Source organism: Polypterus senegalus, chromosome 3, assembly GCF_016835505.1.
Source record: "Polypterus senegalus isolate Bchr_013 chromosome 3, ASM1683550v1, whole genome shotgun sequence".
NCBI classification, from domain to species: Eukaryota; Metazoa; Chordata; class Cladistia; order Polypteriformes; family Polypteridae; genus Polypterus; species Polypterus senegalus.
In genome coordinates this window covers 58,452,477-58,470,193 of record NC_053156.1, presented here as the reverse complement: position 1 = coordinate 58,470,193, position 17,717 = coordinate 58,452,477, and the positions used below count along the sequence as shown (strand labels likewise).

The window sequence follows — 17,717 nt, the reverse complement described above, 5'->3', positions numbered from 1 at the left end:
AAAGGGTCAGAAAAGTTCTGTCAGTTACAGTATATTTCAGTGTGATACTGAGTATTGATTGATGAGGGGAAAATTAGTTGAAGTTATTTTAGTATAAAGGCCAAAACATAAAATGTGAAAAAAGCGAAGGGGGTCTGAATACGTTTTGAATCCACTATAAATAATGCATTTCAGCCAACTGAAATTGCATACAAGAAGCACCTGTTAAAGCCCAGACATGAATGTATTTTTTAAATTTTTTTTTTAATAATGTTATATATGATCTATATAGCATGAGAACACGACCACATTTCTTATATTTCAGCTTAACCATGGCATATTATGTTTGTCAGTGAGAAAAGCTCAAAATAATCTATTTCGTGAACCTTCATAGACCATTGCAGATTCACAGTAAGCCACAGCCTATATTTTATACCAACACATCCTCCTTTTGAACAGCAATGACTTCTAGCCTTATTATAATATCACCCCCGGTTGCGTATTGATCAAAGACAAAATGTTGACGTATCACAAAGAGATCAGAGCATGGATGAATGCATATATATTGCTGCCTATCTTTTCCCTGAACATGCTTGGTTCAAGTCAAGATAATGGGACTACAGCCACCCCATACAATTTGGGACAAGTTATGACCCAGCTATAGGAGGGATGCCAGTCTACCAAAACACAAACCCACATCTGTGTACTCGCACTGCACCAATTTATCGGCGCTAATTAACATAACATGTTTGTCTTTTGGGTCTGGGACGAACACACAAACACTACACAGTCAATGAACAAACTGTAACACACTGTAACACACATATGAGGACAACAATGTCCCAGAGAAAGAGCAACCCTATCTCCACCCAGCCCCGATGATTTTTTCCACTGGTATTTTCTTTATCCCTCATCTAACTGTTGCGCAGTTTCAAAGCTACTTTATGGACTGAACTGACCTGATAGCTTTGACTCACTACTAAGTTGAAAACCCAAACCCTGTTACCTTCATAATTCTTTGTACTTCACACATTAAATGAGGGCTTATCTCTATATATGATCTTCATTTGGATCTTGATCTTTGTTTGTCCGCAAATGAATTAAAAGAAGCAGCACTAGATGGCAGTAGAGAGACAGCTAAAACATAGGCATTGCATTAAGAATCTCCTCCAGGCTTATACTACTGAAGACTGTAGTACTCCAGTCACACCTCAAAACACAGACATTCAAACTAAACAAATTGTTGTGCTTTAAATTAACTAAAGAGATCTTCATTTAGATCTTGATCTTTGTTTGTCCGCGAATTACACGCATGCGTAGAACACCTTCCAGTTTAGTACGTTGTTGTTACTCACGGATGTCAACAATGTGCCGGAATTACGAAATGGTGGTGGACAGTGTTACGGTGGTTAGCACCTGAGGCCTGGAATGAGATTGCCAAAGATAAAAGGTATGTGCCTACATAACATATGAATGAAAGAAAGACAGTGGGTAAAATAAATGACAGCATAACAGCACGTTCCGGAAATTTTTATTATTGTTACGTTGTAGCCGGCGAGTGCTGCGTGTCTCACAGTTATACTGTGGCTTGCTCGCATGTCAGTGAAGTGATCCCTATTTATGCTTTAAAGAGCCTGGATACCTATGTGTCCCCCTTTTATAACCATTGCTTTGTGTATATTGCCTTACTCTTTGGATTGCCACAAATTGGCACAAATTGAGATTGGAGAAAGGTTGAGAAGACATCGTGAAAGGAAACAATAGCGTCCTGAAAACGAGACGGACTGTGAACGGACAGAAGCAGAAATGCTCCTACACCACCACATAATTACTATTCAGACAGTGATTCCGAGTAGGCCATTCCTATCGAATCAATGTAATTACTATTCAGACAGTGATTCTGAGTAGGCCTTTCCTATCGAATCAATGTCCAAGGGTTTTCTTTTGTAATTTTGTTTCCCTTATAAAAAATCATAATGCTGTGTGACGAAGGGCCCAGTTCACGACTGGCAGCCGCGTTTAAACAGGGAGCCCTTCACAGACAACTTTAACACATGCAACGTAGTTGGGCACACATGGCTAGTCCATTATAGTAGACAATACTGTTAACAAGCATAAATGATTTGTAAAGATGTGTGGAGTTGCACCATATCATCCCTGGACCTTAATATTTTTAGTGAGTTATACTGAAAAGCAGCAATCCTCTCTCACTAATCACTTTAGCAAGCATAGCAGCACAAGGCCTACTTTCTGAGTAATATGTAGGAGGCAATTTTGGAAACCTGGATTAAATCTCCATGTAGTTTACTCTGCTCAAAACATAAAAGATCCAATACTCTTTATTTGTCAGAGTTGTGCATGCAGTTTCCTCTAGGAATTCCCTTGATTACTCTTCTTTGCTGAGCTTCTAATGTTTTTTGTATGTTAATAGATAGATAGAACTTTGTTTTCCAAGAGAAAGTAAAACTTTACAGAAGCCCCAAATATACAAAAGAACTTCTTGCTTGGATAATAAGAGAGATGCTTTTATCTGATACCAGGCTTGTAGGTGGAAATAAGATGTTATCGGATCTGCCCAGTGATGCCGCATATTTACATTTAAAGGCATTAACATTTGGATACAACAGGTCCAGCTTGTTGAGTCCAAAAATGGAACATTCTGATAGAAGTTTGTTCCTTCCAAATCTTCCCTGGTTAAAGTTGCCAGCATTCTAGTGTCAGAATGATTCATCATTAAGAGAATAATTTCTGTTGCTGAGTTAATAAACATTAACAAGGGTTATGTCAAACATATCTCCTTAGACAGTACTTGAATACATTCAGTCAGTATTTCAATGTCTGGATTACACAATTTTAGTTTGAATTGTTAATGTGCTTACTTTTTAACCATTGCTTATTCTCCAGGCCGGTGGTTAGACTGTCGTCCTTGCTTTGGAAGCAATCTTTGCTTCCATTTGGGAGATGGGCGTCATCCCAACTGACTAGAAAATGGGACTTTTCACCCCAAATGAATATATGAAAAGGGAAGGGTGATCGCCTGGACTGCGGCAACTATGGGGGGGTGGGGGTTTAGGGGGTTGGGGGACACTGCTCTCAATGCTGGGTAAGGTCCTTGCTAAGGTCATCCTCAATAGGATCCGTGATCACTTGCTCACCTATCAGCAACTGGAGCAGTCTGGTTTTACACCTAAGAAGTCTACCAGTTCTCATTGAGAGCAGATGCATATATCGGCAGAGTTTTTGCAGTCTTTATCGATTTTCTCTGCCCTGTGGGACATCCTGAGACTTCAGGGGATCTCCCTAAGTTGCTGGATTTCATGGCCGGCCTGTACACTGGTACTGTGTGTGCTGTGCAAAGTGAGCATGGGTGATTATGAGGTTGCTGAAAAAGGGTGTGTGGGGCTACCAATATCTCTGCAAAAGGACAAAGGTCCAAGTCTTTAGAGTCCTGATGCTTCCTGTTTTGCTATATGGTAGCGACACATAGACACTATCCAGTGACCTGAGGTGAAGGCTGGACTCCTTCAGTACTGTGTCTCTTTGGAGAATCCTTGAGTGCCCCTGCTTTGACTTTGTGTTAAACAAGCGGTTGCTCACAGAGTTCTGAATGAGGCACTGAATTGTGAGGGAGCGTCAGTTACGGCACTACATCCATGTGGTGCGATTCCCAGAGGGTGATCTGTTTCGCAGGATCCTTATTGTTGGGGATCCAAGTGGCTGGACCAGGCTAAAGAGATGCCCAAGTAACACCTGGCTGCAGCAGATAGATGGCCTTTTCTGGGGGGTGGGACTAGACCGCGTGTCTGCCTTGGGGGTTGCCAACCAGGATCCCAAGCTGTTTCATCGTGTGGTAGATGCAGCAACAAGCTGTACCAGTCCATGCTCCCCAACCTGACCTGACCTGATTCATACAGCTGTCCTGTCTCCATCCAGATTTTAATACTCCAACTTATTGTATCAGATGGAATCCATCCAGCATTAACATTGCATCTGAGGTAAGAAGTTTTTGGTGATCCTCTGCAGTACCCAAAATTTCACAGTACCTGAACTTTCCATTTAGTGTAATGATAAAACTGTTCAAAGTATTCCAGTTGCAGGCTGCTAGCCTAACTTCCACTTTTCGGGTGTCTTTAGCAGAGGTCCACATTTTGTTGCTTTTTAGTGAACCAAATGAGGCATCTTTCTTTCAGTACTTCATGTCACTACTGTCAATGCATGTAATTGCTTTTGTTCAAATTTCTAGACCTCCCCAAAGAATATAACCTTTATCTTTTCAGTGGAGAATGTGACTCCTTTGGTGAAGTTCATCATTGTGCATTTTCTGGATGACCTCTCTCTCTCTCTCTCTCTCTCTCTTTCTCCAGTACATTTAGTATCTTTTAGTAAACCCAGTTTGGCAGTATCAATATTGCAATCGATTGATTATAGGTAGCTTAATGGTGCTGCTCAACCTTACAGTTAACCCCTTCATAATTTGAGAGTACCATGTGCCTGACTTGAGCATTTCTTGGAAGGCTTCCTTTTTTGTCTTGATAGGCTTCTGGGGTTTGCTACCAAGTCAGCACTGCTCAGCAACACTTTCAGGGTATGGCCTTCCTAGCTGCTTTAGCAAATGAATTCTGGAACAAGACAATACTGAATGTGAGTGTCAGAATTCAATTATAAACACTGGTCTTCAAATTCATCTGAAACACACCATCACCACCAAGTAGTGATTATTTGACCTTTCTGCTCTTATTTTCACCTAGATCAGGGGTGGGCAAACTTTTTTGGTGGCAGGCCAAATTGTCAAGTTATGCACCGACCTGAAGTCACACCCGAAGTCCTTCAGGGAAGGGATGGATGTTGCTGATAAAATAAGTCTGGTATCTCGGCAGCCCGGAGCCTCCACCCTGGACAAATGCCCCTTTCTGCAGCCTGCAGAATGGGGAGGAGCTGGATGTTTGTATCAGTATTGGATGTTGGCGTCAGGTGGCTCATTTACCATATTGCACAGAATCTACGTTCGAGTTTTTTTGCAAGTTTACTGTATTATATCTAACCTACAAAAGTATCAGATCACTATACAGCCCCCAGATTAAATCAAACAAAAAGCTGTTATATTGAGAAAGATATTCATGGAGTTCTCAGGAAATTTTCAAACCACTATTGTATTTATGTCAATTCACTATAGAAAAACTACTCTTACGTAAAATAAGAAATCTTATTTTTGCAATCTGCCTATGTAACATTTGTTTGTATAATGTGTGTTTTCTTTATTAAATCGGGTAACAGTGAAAGTCTGTAAAGCAGCCATGAATAATTAAGTGTAGAGCATGTTATAGCTTATACTAACGGCCATTTTGCTAATGAAGAATGTGTAAACCTAATGATCTTTATGCTGTTTAAATCAATTTAAAAATCACTTCATTTTTTCAAGTGATCACGTGCAGCCCATATGCTTCACCCTAAACAGCTGCAAACTTGTAAAATGCCTAATGTTGCCTACATACAAAATATATTTAAGTATACAAACAGTAAGTTTGGCCAGAATCTCTTACTTTACAAAAATTAATTTGTATACATCTCAACCATCCTGATAGTTTATTAGAGACTGGTGATACAATTATAATTATGTTTTTTAATACAGTGTGGACGCTAGGTGGCACTGTTGCCCCTTTAAACCCAACAGACAGACATGCAGGACACTAGGTAAAAGCACCAAGAAGATATTTTAATTATTTTCTTCTTTAACAGTGCCCTTCAAACACCACAGCCACAATACATGGGCAAGTAAATCAATTACAATATACAAAATATTCTTCTCTCTTTTCTTCTCCACACCTCCCAGCAAGTGTGTTATCCACCTCCTCCCAACTCAGGCTCGCTTGCTGGATCTTCAGCAGTCCTTTAAAGAGTGCTCGACCTAGAAGTGTTTCTTTTCTTCCTCCCACATGACTTGCCAGCACTTCCGGGTCAGATGGAGAACTTATGTTCTTTAATCAGCCCAGAAGCACTTCTGGATTTCCATCCTCGTGACTCACTAGTTCTTCCGAGCTATGAGGGAAGCATGACTCCCCAGATCCTCCTGCAGTGTCTCCACCCACAGTACCCAGCAGGGCTGTGAAGCCGAACTCCAAATCCCATAGTACCCTGCGGGAATCCGAGGCACCGCTATGCTGCAGTGATGTCCCCATGTAGCATCTTGGAGGAGGCAGTGTCTAAACGTAGTTGCCTTCCCCCAATCCTTCCCTTCTCAGAATGTCACGGCTGGGTTGAGCTGCCGGCTGTCCCTTACAAAAGATATATGATTTATATGTTTGCCAACGTATTATAGTCACCATTACACTCAAACAGAGATGTCCATATCTCACAGCAGAAAAGACTGTTAACTTCCAGTGAGATAAAGCAATAAATATTGGGTGACTGGTGATTTTGTTTTTGAGGAACATTTAGAAAGAACTGGCAGGAGGATAAAAGGAATATTGAACAAGACTGAGAGAATATAAGTACATTTGATATTTGATTTGAACCATTGTAAATCTATTACTTTATACATAAAAAAACAAATACATGTTTAAATGTTTTGCACTGAACTAGGTAAATGTCATGAAAGAAAAAGAAAAATAATCCGTTTGGACAATTATTTTTTTCTCTGCCTAACACCTAAGGGGCTCCATAGGTTTTTAACGTATTAGAAATTATTTTCCATTTTGTAGTGTATTTCAAACAGATTGAGACACACCACAACATACATTTATTTATTTTATCAGCAATAGACTGCCTGTAGCAGTAATTTATTTGGACAGTAATTTGTTGTTGACTTGAGAACTTTCTAGAATGAATTTTTGAATTGGTCAGTTGCATGTGGGTGAATGACTATATAAGGGAAGTGAAGGATGCAAAATGATGAAGTGTATAATGTTATAATAATCTTAAACATCATTATAATTATAAATTACAAAAAGTGTATGTGTCTTTTCATAAAACATGTTGTTAAACATTCACTACAGGAAAAAAAGCTAAGGAATGACCAATGAAAATAATTTGTGATGGTGCATCATCGACATTCAGCTCTTTCTCGTTCTGCAGGACAGTCTCACCCTGGAGCTCCAAGTCCCTGTAGTTGACTTAATGGGCAGTTGTTGTTATTGGAGTCAGATAACCCACCCACAATGCTGATTTTACATCATAGTGTTACCAGGCAGAGCTTTGCAGGTCTGCAGCTAACCTCTATTGAGGCATATTGGAGTCACCTTCACCTACTTGGAGCTCCAGGGTGGAGGTTCTAAGCTACAGAGATATATCTCTCTCTATTATAATAAAAAAATCTTGAATTTTTGAAGAGACATTTTGGAACGAAGTCCTGTGAGATAGAGACCTTTAACATGAGATTATTTCAAGTCACGTCATGCTTACAACCTTTGGAAGCAAGTCCCGCAAGACGGTGACTTTTGCATTAGATTCTTTCAAGTCACGCTCTACTTACATCTATCTTCAAGCAAGACCACATTCACCTAACTCTAATCGTGTGAATGCTTTTGGCAGACACACTTCCTGCACTCTCAGCTCATAAATTTTATCAGGACAATAACTTTATACGTTCTAGATGACGCGTCAACCACTAAGCGAAGAAGAAAGAGCAACGCGTCGAAAAGAGACCCAAAGCATTGGAGAGAAAAGAATGCAAAAAAGAACAATAATAATCTATGTGCAAATTCTGAAATTAAGGAAAATAATAGTCAGATCGGACCAAGTGGAACTGAAAACCTCACAGGTCCAATCGGAGTCAGAAATAAAAGACAAAGAGTAAAAGACAAAGTAGAACTTCATTTTAACAGGCGACAAGAAAGGTAATGTAGTACTGTACATTTTCTGCGACTAACATTAGACACAAAAGGAGATCTTGATATGTCATTCATATTAAAACGTTTACAGTTTCCCTTGTGAATAGGTTTTGCTATGACAATTAGCAAATCACAGGGACAAACATTTAAAAAAGTCGGTTTTATTTATTAGAGATAAAAAATTATATTCACACACGGGCAGTTATGCTTTGTGTTGTTACGATGTAAGTCCAAACACGGAATCAAAATTCAATGTGATATTGAAGAAAAGTTACTTCCAAATATTGTTTTTACTGAAGTTTTAAAGTAAAAGTGAAAATAATTAATTTGTAACAATTCCCATGAAAATAACAATCTCTTTAGGAGCAGGGGGCTCCTAAGTACTTGGATAAAATTGGTCATACTCAAACTCAAATCTTTAAAATGCACACACAAGACAAATGCATAAAGTAAGCATCTAAAAACATTCTGTGACAATCAGACACATTCAATAGTTAAAAAAAGCACTTTTACTTCTTTTCTTATAAACAGTAGGGATCCCTAATAGTGTTTTTTTTTTTTGTACTAATTATCCTTTATTCATTTCTTAGATAACAAAAAAAGGATATTCAAGGATGATTAGACTCTTGCTCTGTCGGTATTTCCTTTATCAGTGCATTAATTGCAGAGGTAATTTGGATCTTCCCAATATAGAAATGCATTTCGTAAAATGTCTAATTCATATTAAAAAATGGGGCTGTTAGCTTACCTTTGTTTCTTTCACGTCAGTGCTTCATATTAAAAAATGGGGTTGTTATCTTACCTTTGTTTCTTTCACGTCAGTGCTTCTTACTGCTTTCCTGCCAATTGACTTATATTTTCCTGTAGTCTATCGTGTACCGGCATTAGTCTTCTTTAGCAGGTGAGAACTTATCTTTTATAATGTTTATCACCCTCCAGTACTTATTTCATTAATCTTTTGTCAATTGGCCATACATAACCATCTTCTAGCCCAGTTTTTTCCTTCTGTCATCTTTTGTGTTTTTCTCCATATTTGTTCTACAAAATCACATTCCTACAAATCATTCTGATGTCTCTAGGGTACTGGGGGATTTCACTTCCTTTCTTTTATATACAGTCATATGAAAAAGTTTGAGAAACCCTCTTAATCTTTGGATTTTTGCTTCTCATTGGCTGAGCTTTCAAAGTAGCAACTTCCTTTTAATATATGACATGCCTTATGGAAACAGTAGTATTTCAGCAGTGACATTACGTTTATTGGATTAACAGAAAATATGCAATCTTCATCATAACAAAATTAGACAGGTGCATAAATTTGGGCACCCTGACAGAGATATTATATCAATACTTAGTTGAGCCTCCTTTTGAAAATATAACAGCCTCTAGACACCTCCTATAGCCTTTAATTAGTGTCTGGATTCCGGATGGAGGTATTTTTGACCATTCTTCCTTACAAAATCTCTCCTGTTCAGTTAAATGTGATGGCTGTCGAGCACGGACAGCTTGCTTGAAATCATCCCTTAGATTTTCAATGATATTCAAGTCAGGAGACTTTGACGGCCATTCCAGAACATTGTACTTCTCCCTCTGCATGAATGGCTTTGTGGATTTCGAACTGTGTTTTGGGTCATTGTCTTGTTGGAATATCCAACCCCTGCGTAACTTCAACTTTGTGACTGATGCTTGAACATTATCCTGAAGAATTTGTTGATATTGGGCTGAATTAATCTGGCCCTCAACTTTAACAAGGGCCCCAGTCCCTGAACTAGCCACACAGCCCCACAGCATGATGGAACCTCCACCAAATTTGACAGCAGTTAGGAGGTGTTCTTCTTCCGCCATGCAAAGCGCTTTTTGTTATGACCAAATAACTCAATTTTTGTCTCATCAGTCCAAAACAATTTGTTCCAAAATGAATCTGGCTTGTCTAAATGAGCATTTGCATACAACAAGCGACTCTGTTTGTGGTGTGAGTGCAGAAAGGGCTTCTTTCTCATCACCCTGCCATACAGATGTTCTTTGTGCGAATTGCCCTGAATCGTAGAATAATGTATAGATATAACATCTGCAGCAAGATTTTTTTGCAGGTCTTTGGAGGTGATCTGTAGGTTGTCTGTAACCATTCTCACAATCCTGCGCATCCTGTAGCCTTTCCCTAAACCATGATACTGAACAATCTTTGTTTTCTGATCTTTTGAGAGTTGCTTTGAGGATCCCATGCTGTCACTCTTCAGAGGAGAGTCAATGGGAAGCACAACTTGAAACTGACAACCTTAAATACCTTTTCTCATGATTGGACACACCTGTCTATGAAGTTCGAGGCTTAACGAGCTAATCCAACCAATTTGGTGTTTCAAGTAATCAGTATTGAGCAGTTGCATGGATTTAAATCAGCAAAATTACAAGGGGATCCAAATTTTTGCACAGCCAGTTTTTCACAATTGATTTAATTTCATACAACTAAATACTGCTTCACTAAAAATCTTTGTTTGGAAAACACCTCAGTACTCAGATGTTCCTAGGAAATGAAAGACATAGCACTGTTATCTTTTTTGTTGAAAGTAGAGTAAATTATTATGCAGGCTGAGAGGGGTTCCCAAACTTTTTCATATGCCTGTAGGTTATTATTTGTGTACAGATACCCTCGCCAGATCCTTTTGTTTATTAGTTACATTTTTTTCCTCCATTTCCCAGGTCTTTCCTCAATCACTTCTTTGGAAGATCTTTCCCACACTACCTGTATTTTATCATTTATTGATTTTCCTGGTGGTTTCCACCTTCTCCACACCCTAGACTCGCTTTTCCTCTGTCCATGCTTTCCTGTGAACCTAAGTACTCATTTGCAATGTCTTTGTATTTAGAAATCTAGTGGCTTGTCATTATTTACCATGTATCATCCAAATTTTCTTAGCCTGCATCCTCAGCATATATTGTGCTAGATCTACAGCTTTCTCGCCTCTCTCTAGTGCCGTTGAAACCGCTGCTATAAAGGTAAATCTCATTGCCACTACTATCTGCAGATCAGGGAAACCCCTGCATCCTTTTCCTGTTGGTTTGGCCGTATTCCTTCTCCAATAGGTTTTCGTTTGATAATCCCAAAAAGAAATAAAAACATTGTCTTTCTATCTGTGTAAGAGTCCTCCTAGATGATAAAAACACAAAAAAGTGTAGGAAAAACAATGAATTTCATTAATTAAACTTCCCCTCGAAAATCAAACATCTTCATTTCTGTCTTGATCCCAAACAATCACTTCAATTAGCTATATTCAGAATATGCCTGCCACTTTAGCTTCAGCCTTGGCAGTAAAACACATCCACCAGGCACCATAAGTCAGTTGTGGGAGGTAAACCCAGACCACTTTCCAACTTCAATGGAGCATTTTCATTTATAAAAACCCATAAATTAAGTACTACAAGCAGTGTTAAACTGAGCATCAAAAATTTGGGAATAAAAGTCTAGTTCTTTTAATGCAGAGCTGCAGAGCATCCTGGGATGTTCAATTGTTCCAATGCCACTATGTGTCTGTGTGACAGACCCTCATTATTTGAATGGCAAAAGCCTGGGTTATTTAATCAGTTTGTGGACAACACCACCGACCTCTTACTGCAGTAACAACAGCTAATTCTAGCATCATCTTTTTAAGACCACCTCAAAAGTGTTAGTATATTAGCCATCTCTCTGAGTACCCCAGGGGCTTCTTGCACCTGTGCCACTGGCTAGGTAAGACCCACAGACCATGGTTTGCCCACCTCTGACCTAGATAGTAAAAATTGTTCAAGGTTAGCCTTAACAGTAAAACTGCAGCAGTCGTCACTGAGCTGAACCCCTAGAGTTTGTGACACCAGGCAACACTTTTGGTATTTGAGAACAGGGTGACAAACTTAACAGGAAGTTTTAGAAATGTAAAACATTTGTAGAAATGCAATTGACATTTTTGTATTTTCATTTTTGTCACTTGTGCCACAGTGATGGGTAATTAAGCCAGTTCTGTTCCTGATTCCAGTAGGTGTTTAACGTGTATAATCTGAAATGTTTCAATGTTAGAAGTATGGCTGCTTAATTGCAGGTTATTATGAGCAGCGGTACCAGTTGTACAGTTTTATCCTCCTAATCAACATATAGTGTGTCTGCTCATTCTTCAGATATACATCTGTGGTGGATTCAATGGGGATGACTGTCTCCTCACGGCAGAAGTCTACTACCCTGAAACAAATCAGTGGTCCCTGATTGCACCTATGACAATCCAAAGAAGTGGTGTGGGAGTGATTGCCTATAAAGATGAAGTTTATGCAGTGAGTAACGTATTCCCACTGTAAGTTCCACTTTACAATAGGAAGGCTAGTCAAACTAAGATTACAGTAGATTCAGAAAGTACTCTGACCCCATTCACTTTATTGTGTTGTGGACTTAATTTTAAATGGATACATTTGCCATTTTTGCCCATCTGTCTACACTCATAATAGCCCATAATGACAAAGTAAAAAGAAGTTATAAGGAAGATTACAAATTTATTCAAAATCAAAAACTAAAATCTTTTATTCATATAAGTATACACTCCCTTACTTCAGTACTTTGTAGAAGCCCTATCGGCAGAAATTACAGCTTTGAATCTTCTTGGGTAAGTTTCTACAACCTTTGCACACATGGATTTGGGCAGTTTATCCCATTCTTCCTAGCAGATCCTCTCAAGCTCTGTTAGAATGGATGGGAAGTGCCGGTAAACTGCTGTCTTCAGGTCTCCCCACAGATGTTCTTTGGGGTTTATGTGTGGGTTTTGGCTAGGCCACTTCAAGGACAGTCAAATGCCACACACGTGTTGTCTTGACTGTATGCTTTGGGTCATGGTCATGTTGAAAGGTCAGCCGTTGCCTAAATCCGACATTACGTATTCTCTGGGGCAGGTTTACTTCAACGTGTATTTGGCTGTATTCTTCCTTCATTCAGCTCTCTCCAGTCTCCTTGTCTCTGTCCAGCTGAGAAGCACATCCATAACCTGATGCTGCCAACACCATGCTTCACCGTGGGGATACTATTAGGCAGGTGATGAGCAGTGTCTGGTCTTTGCCAGAAATAAATAGTTAAAGTTGTGTCCAAAGAGTTCAGTCTCTTCAGACCAGAGAACCTTTTTCCTCATGTTCTCAGAGTCCTTTAAGTGCTGTTTGCCAAGATTGGCTTTCATCTAGCCACTCTGCCATTAATGCCTGATTGATGGAGTTCTGCTGAGATGGTCAGCCTTTCAACAGGTTCTCTCATCTCAGCAGAGAACTCAGTTAGGAGTTTTTTGGTCACCTCCCTGACCCAAGGCCCTTCTTGCCTGGTTACTGAATTTGGTCCAACGGCCAACTCTGGGAAGAGTCCTGGTGGCTCCAAACATCTTCCATTTCCCAATTAGTGCTGCCACTATGTTCCTGTGAACATTCAAAGCTTTACAAATGGTTTGAAGCCCTTATCCTGATCTGTGCCTCACCACAGTTTGATCGTGGAGGTCTACAGAGAGTTCCTTGGACTTCATGGCTTGGTTTTTTTGTTGACATGCTCTGTGAATTGTAGGACCGCATATAGATAGGTGTTTCCCTTTCTAAACAATCTCCAATGATGCAGGTGGACTCCAGTCAAGTTCTAGAAACACCTCAAGAATTATTAAAGCAAACACGGTACATCTGACCACAATTTGGAGTGCTATAACAAAGGGACTGAATACTTGAATGAATAAGAGATTTCAGTTTTATATGAAACTTTCTGAGAACATGCTTTTTACTTTGTCATGATGAGTTATTCTGCGGTGGGTTGGCACCCTACCCAGGATTGGTTCCTGCCTTGTGCCCTGTGTTGGCTGGGATTGGCTCCAGCGGACCCCCGTGACCCTGTGTTCGGATTAAGCGGGTTAGACAATGGATGGATGGATGATGAGTTATTGAGTGTAGATTGATGGGCAAAAATGGAAAATTTATCCCTTTAAATTTAAATCTACAACACAATAAAGTTTGTGAAAATTGAAGGGGGTCTGAATCCTTTCTGATTCTATTGAATGTCATTTGTCCTTTAACTGTGTATCTTGTGCTACAATGAGAGTAGAGTTCTGGGAGCAAAGTTTGGCATAGCACAAAGTTAAAATTTCAGTCTTGTTGCTTTTGGTTTAATGAATCAAAAATTTTGATTATTTCATCTTTGGTATGGGGTCACTACCAGTTCATCTAGCACAGGTTAGGGATTATCATTGACATGTGACCCAAGTGAAAACATTTAATCAAGTTTGTGTCGACCCCCTAGTCGTAGAAGTTAATTTCTGTACAACCATCATTGACATTTGTCCAAGTTAAAAACATTTAATTAAGTTTGTGCCAGCCACAAAATGTTTGACGTTTGCTTCTGTACTGCCATCATTGACTAATGCTCCATCCCAGTGGCTGACTGTCCATGTCATGCTATTGCCTGGATAAAACTAATTCTTGAGTCATTTATGCAGCCTCTGAAAAAAGTATTGATAAATAAAGAATAGTTTATTGTTTCAGCAGTACAGTAATATAATTCTGACAGAGAAGATAATTCACTGAAGGCCAACTTGACCTCTCTGCTACCAGGTACAATGACAATGTGTTTCAAACCTTCCTTTCTAGGTAGGGGGCTTTGATGGTGAGAACAGCCTGAATACTGCTGAGGCCTACTCCCCCTTGACTGATACCTGGCGCTCTGTCTCATCGATGATCACTACACGCAACAACTTTGGCATTGAGACAATGGAGGATCTCCTCTATGTGGTGGGTGGTTACGACGGCAACACCATCTCTTCTAAGGTGGAGTGTTACAACAAGGAGACAAACGAGTGGCAAGAGGTGCCAAACATGAATGTGGGCCGCAGTGCATTAAGCTGCTGTGTGCTGTCTGGATTGCCCAATATTAGGGAGTTCATTGTACATCGGGAGCCACTGAAGCCAGTCAGACTGTCAGATGATCGCCGGTGGTCCTCTTTCTATAATATGACACCATTGTGAACAGGAGGTTTCTTGAGACGCAATGGAAAACTAAAAAGTTAGTTGAAACCTTTGCCATTTACTCTTCATCGTATACCTGTGTTTCACACTTTTCATTTAAGAAATCATGGCACAATACGGTAGCCTCAAATTTGCTTTGTTCAGGTTAGGGTCATGGGAAGGCTATCCCATAAGCACTTGGGGCAGAACAAGAAGCTGCCCAGGATATGGTGTCAGTCCATTCACACAGGACCAAGTCATAATCACCAACTACCACAATAAGTACATAACTGGGGATGTGGGAGATAAACCTTAGGACTAGGAAGAAACCCATGTAGGCACAGTGGCAATGTTCAAACTCCACAAATTTCGACACTAGCCACCTTAGATACCCAATGAGGTATTGGCTTACTTGCCAGCTTTGTGAGTACTGATTATAATGTTTGTGACTTTACTCGCTGGCCATCAAAATGACTCCCTTAAGGGGCTGAGTTTACAGTAATAAATGTTTATTCTCCATAATTACATTCCATTATAAATTGCAATAAGCTGATCCCCCCTACTAGAAGACATTATTCAGAAAGTGTTTCATGTAATTGGAGAATATCAATCAAAATATCAGCCATTTTTATTGTATGTGAGGAATAAATAGAAACCACTGAGAAGGAGATAAAACGGATTGTATAAAAATATATTAGAATAACCAGGTATTCAGTGAGGTACTATATACTCTAGACTCCTCAAGATTCAAATTATCTCACATAACAACATGATCGATTTCTTGGAATACAACTCTGCCCAACCATTTCTCTAAAAATGCATCGAGTTGGAGGCAAAGACAATAAACTGAGGAACATGAATGTTTTACAGAGATGCCGGGGTGCTGCTTTTCTTTTAGATGAGTTCAGAATGAACTTTTCTTATGGACATTTCATTCTCAAAGCTAAATACACTGAGCCCATGTGCTGTAACCAGAATAGCTGGATGACAGAAGTTCATGCCCATTATTACATTTTTTTGGATTGTAGTGTAGTTTCCTTAGGAGGCATTAGCTCTCTGGATATGTGTTCTTCTGAAATTGTGGCATATTAAGTAACTAAACAATATAGTAATATGACAGTTTTTCCTGAAGAGGCATTATCTCCCTGGAAATGTGTTCTTCTGAAATTGCAACACATTAAGTAAGTAAACAATATAGTAATATGACAGAAAAGGCGATATCCCTCCTAGCGTGATTTCTAAATGCTGAGCCCCTGTGTGCCAAACTTAGCATACACATGTGAATGGAGACTTTAACAGTGTTGTTCAGGACAGTGACATAAAATATTAAAGAAAAATGTATTATAACAGAGAGAAAAGGCGATATCCCTCCCATCGTGATTACGGCGGTACAAAAAACCAATCACATGAGAACAATATATGTTAGCTTACTTTACTGACCGTTTACATGGTTACAAACGGGAAGCTGATGACAGACTTATCAAGGTGGGAGTCTTGATCTATGTAGGCTGTCATTTTTCATTACCACACTGAGAGGATCTTCGGACGGATGACATAATCTTCCGTCCGACAGCTTTAAAATGTATTGGCAGTAGGTCCATCCTTATATACTGGTTGCTCCACGTGCAGGCTCTTTCTCTGGTCTCCAAACAAGGACAGGAAAGAACTGAACTCCACCTCCAAAAATACAGGAATAGCACAATGCCTACATGCAGTTCTCATTCTCCCAACAAGGAAAGAAGATTTTGTGCTGACAGAGGACAGAAGTATACTCTTCTGTCTTTAGGCTGACTATACAATCCTCCAGTTGTCTTTGGCTATCTAGTCTATGCTTGGCTAGCAATTCCTGTGTGCCAAACTTAGCATGCACATGTGAATGGATCCTTTAGCAGTGTTTTCCAGAGACCGTGACATTAACCTTAAATATTAAAGAAAAATGTATTATAACAAGTGTTGAAACTGTGAAGGGGTCTAGTGCTGCTGCCTCAAAGATGCTGAGTCCTAATTTAAAATCCTACTTTGGTCCCTTCTCCATTTGTCTATCCAAATGACATACAGAGTTCAGCAGAGCAATGCTGACTCAGAGCTAGAGCACAACAGGCCATTCACCCAACATGCTCGCCCATCCCGTTCACTTAGATTATAGAAAATAACATCAATGTCCTACTCTCCACCACACTACTTGGTAATTTATTACATGTGTCTATGGTTCTCTGCGTGAAAAAAAAACAAAACTTACATTTGTGCACAATCTGCCCTCAACAGGTTCCCAATGTTGTCCCTGTGTTCTTGTTGCAGAATTAATTTTAAAGTAATATTTGGGTTCCACTGTACCAATTCCTTTTGTAATTTTTAACACTTCAGTCATGTCACCTCTTAAGCTCAGTTTGGTTAAACTGAAAGGTTCAGCTTCTTCCATCTCTCCTCATAACTCGCACCTCTTAGTCTCAAAATAAGCCTCACCGTTCCTCTGTGGAGTTTCTCTAGTACTGCTATGTCTTTTTTGTATTGTAGAGAACAAAACTGAACATAATACTTCAGGTCAGGCCTCACTAGTGGGTTATATAACTTAAGCTAAATTAAGCATAACCCCTATTGTCTTGTACTCCACACATCACAATCCTACCTGGGCACTTCTGTACACCATATGGATGTAGATAGTGATGAGTCCACTATGACTCCCAGGTTATTATCATTAGGGTACGTTTCAGATCTGTATTCAAACCTAACATTTCTACTTCTTATACTGCTCTGCCCCCAGCTCGCTTCGCTTGCCCATCCCCGTGTTTGGCTTACCAGATATACAACGTAAAGAGATTGTTATTTTCATGGGAATTGTTATCCATCCATCCATTATCCAACCTGCTATATCCTAACTACAGGGTCATGGGGGTCTGCTGGAGCCAATCCCAGCCAACACAGGGCGCAAGGCAGGAAACA

General features: G+C 39.6%; 1 protein-coding gene across 1 annotated transcript in view; it reads left to right on the top strand.

Moving 5' to 3' along the window:
- The window catches only part of LOC120525185 (kelch-like protein 10), a 44,018-nt gene that overhangs the window by 21,505 nt on the left and 4,796 nt on the right, over positions 1 to 17,717 (top strand). Inside the window, exons 3-4 of the mRNA XM_039747283.1 lie at positions 11,949 to 12,098; positions 14,424 to 14,564. Of these exons, the coding sequence (XP_039603217.1) occupies positions 11,949 to 12,098; positions 14,424 to 14,564 (291 nt within the window). The remainder of the gene's footprint in view (positions 1 to 11,948; positions 12,099 to 14,423; positions 14,565 to 17,717) is intronic.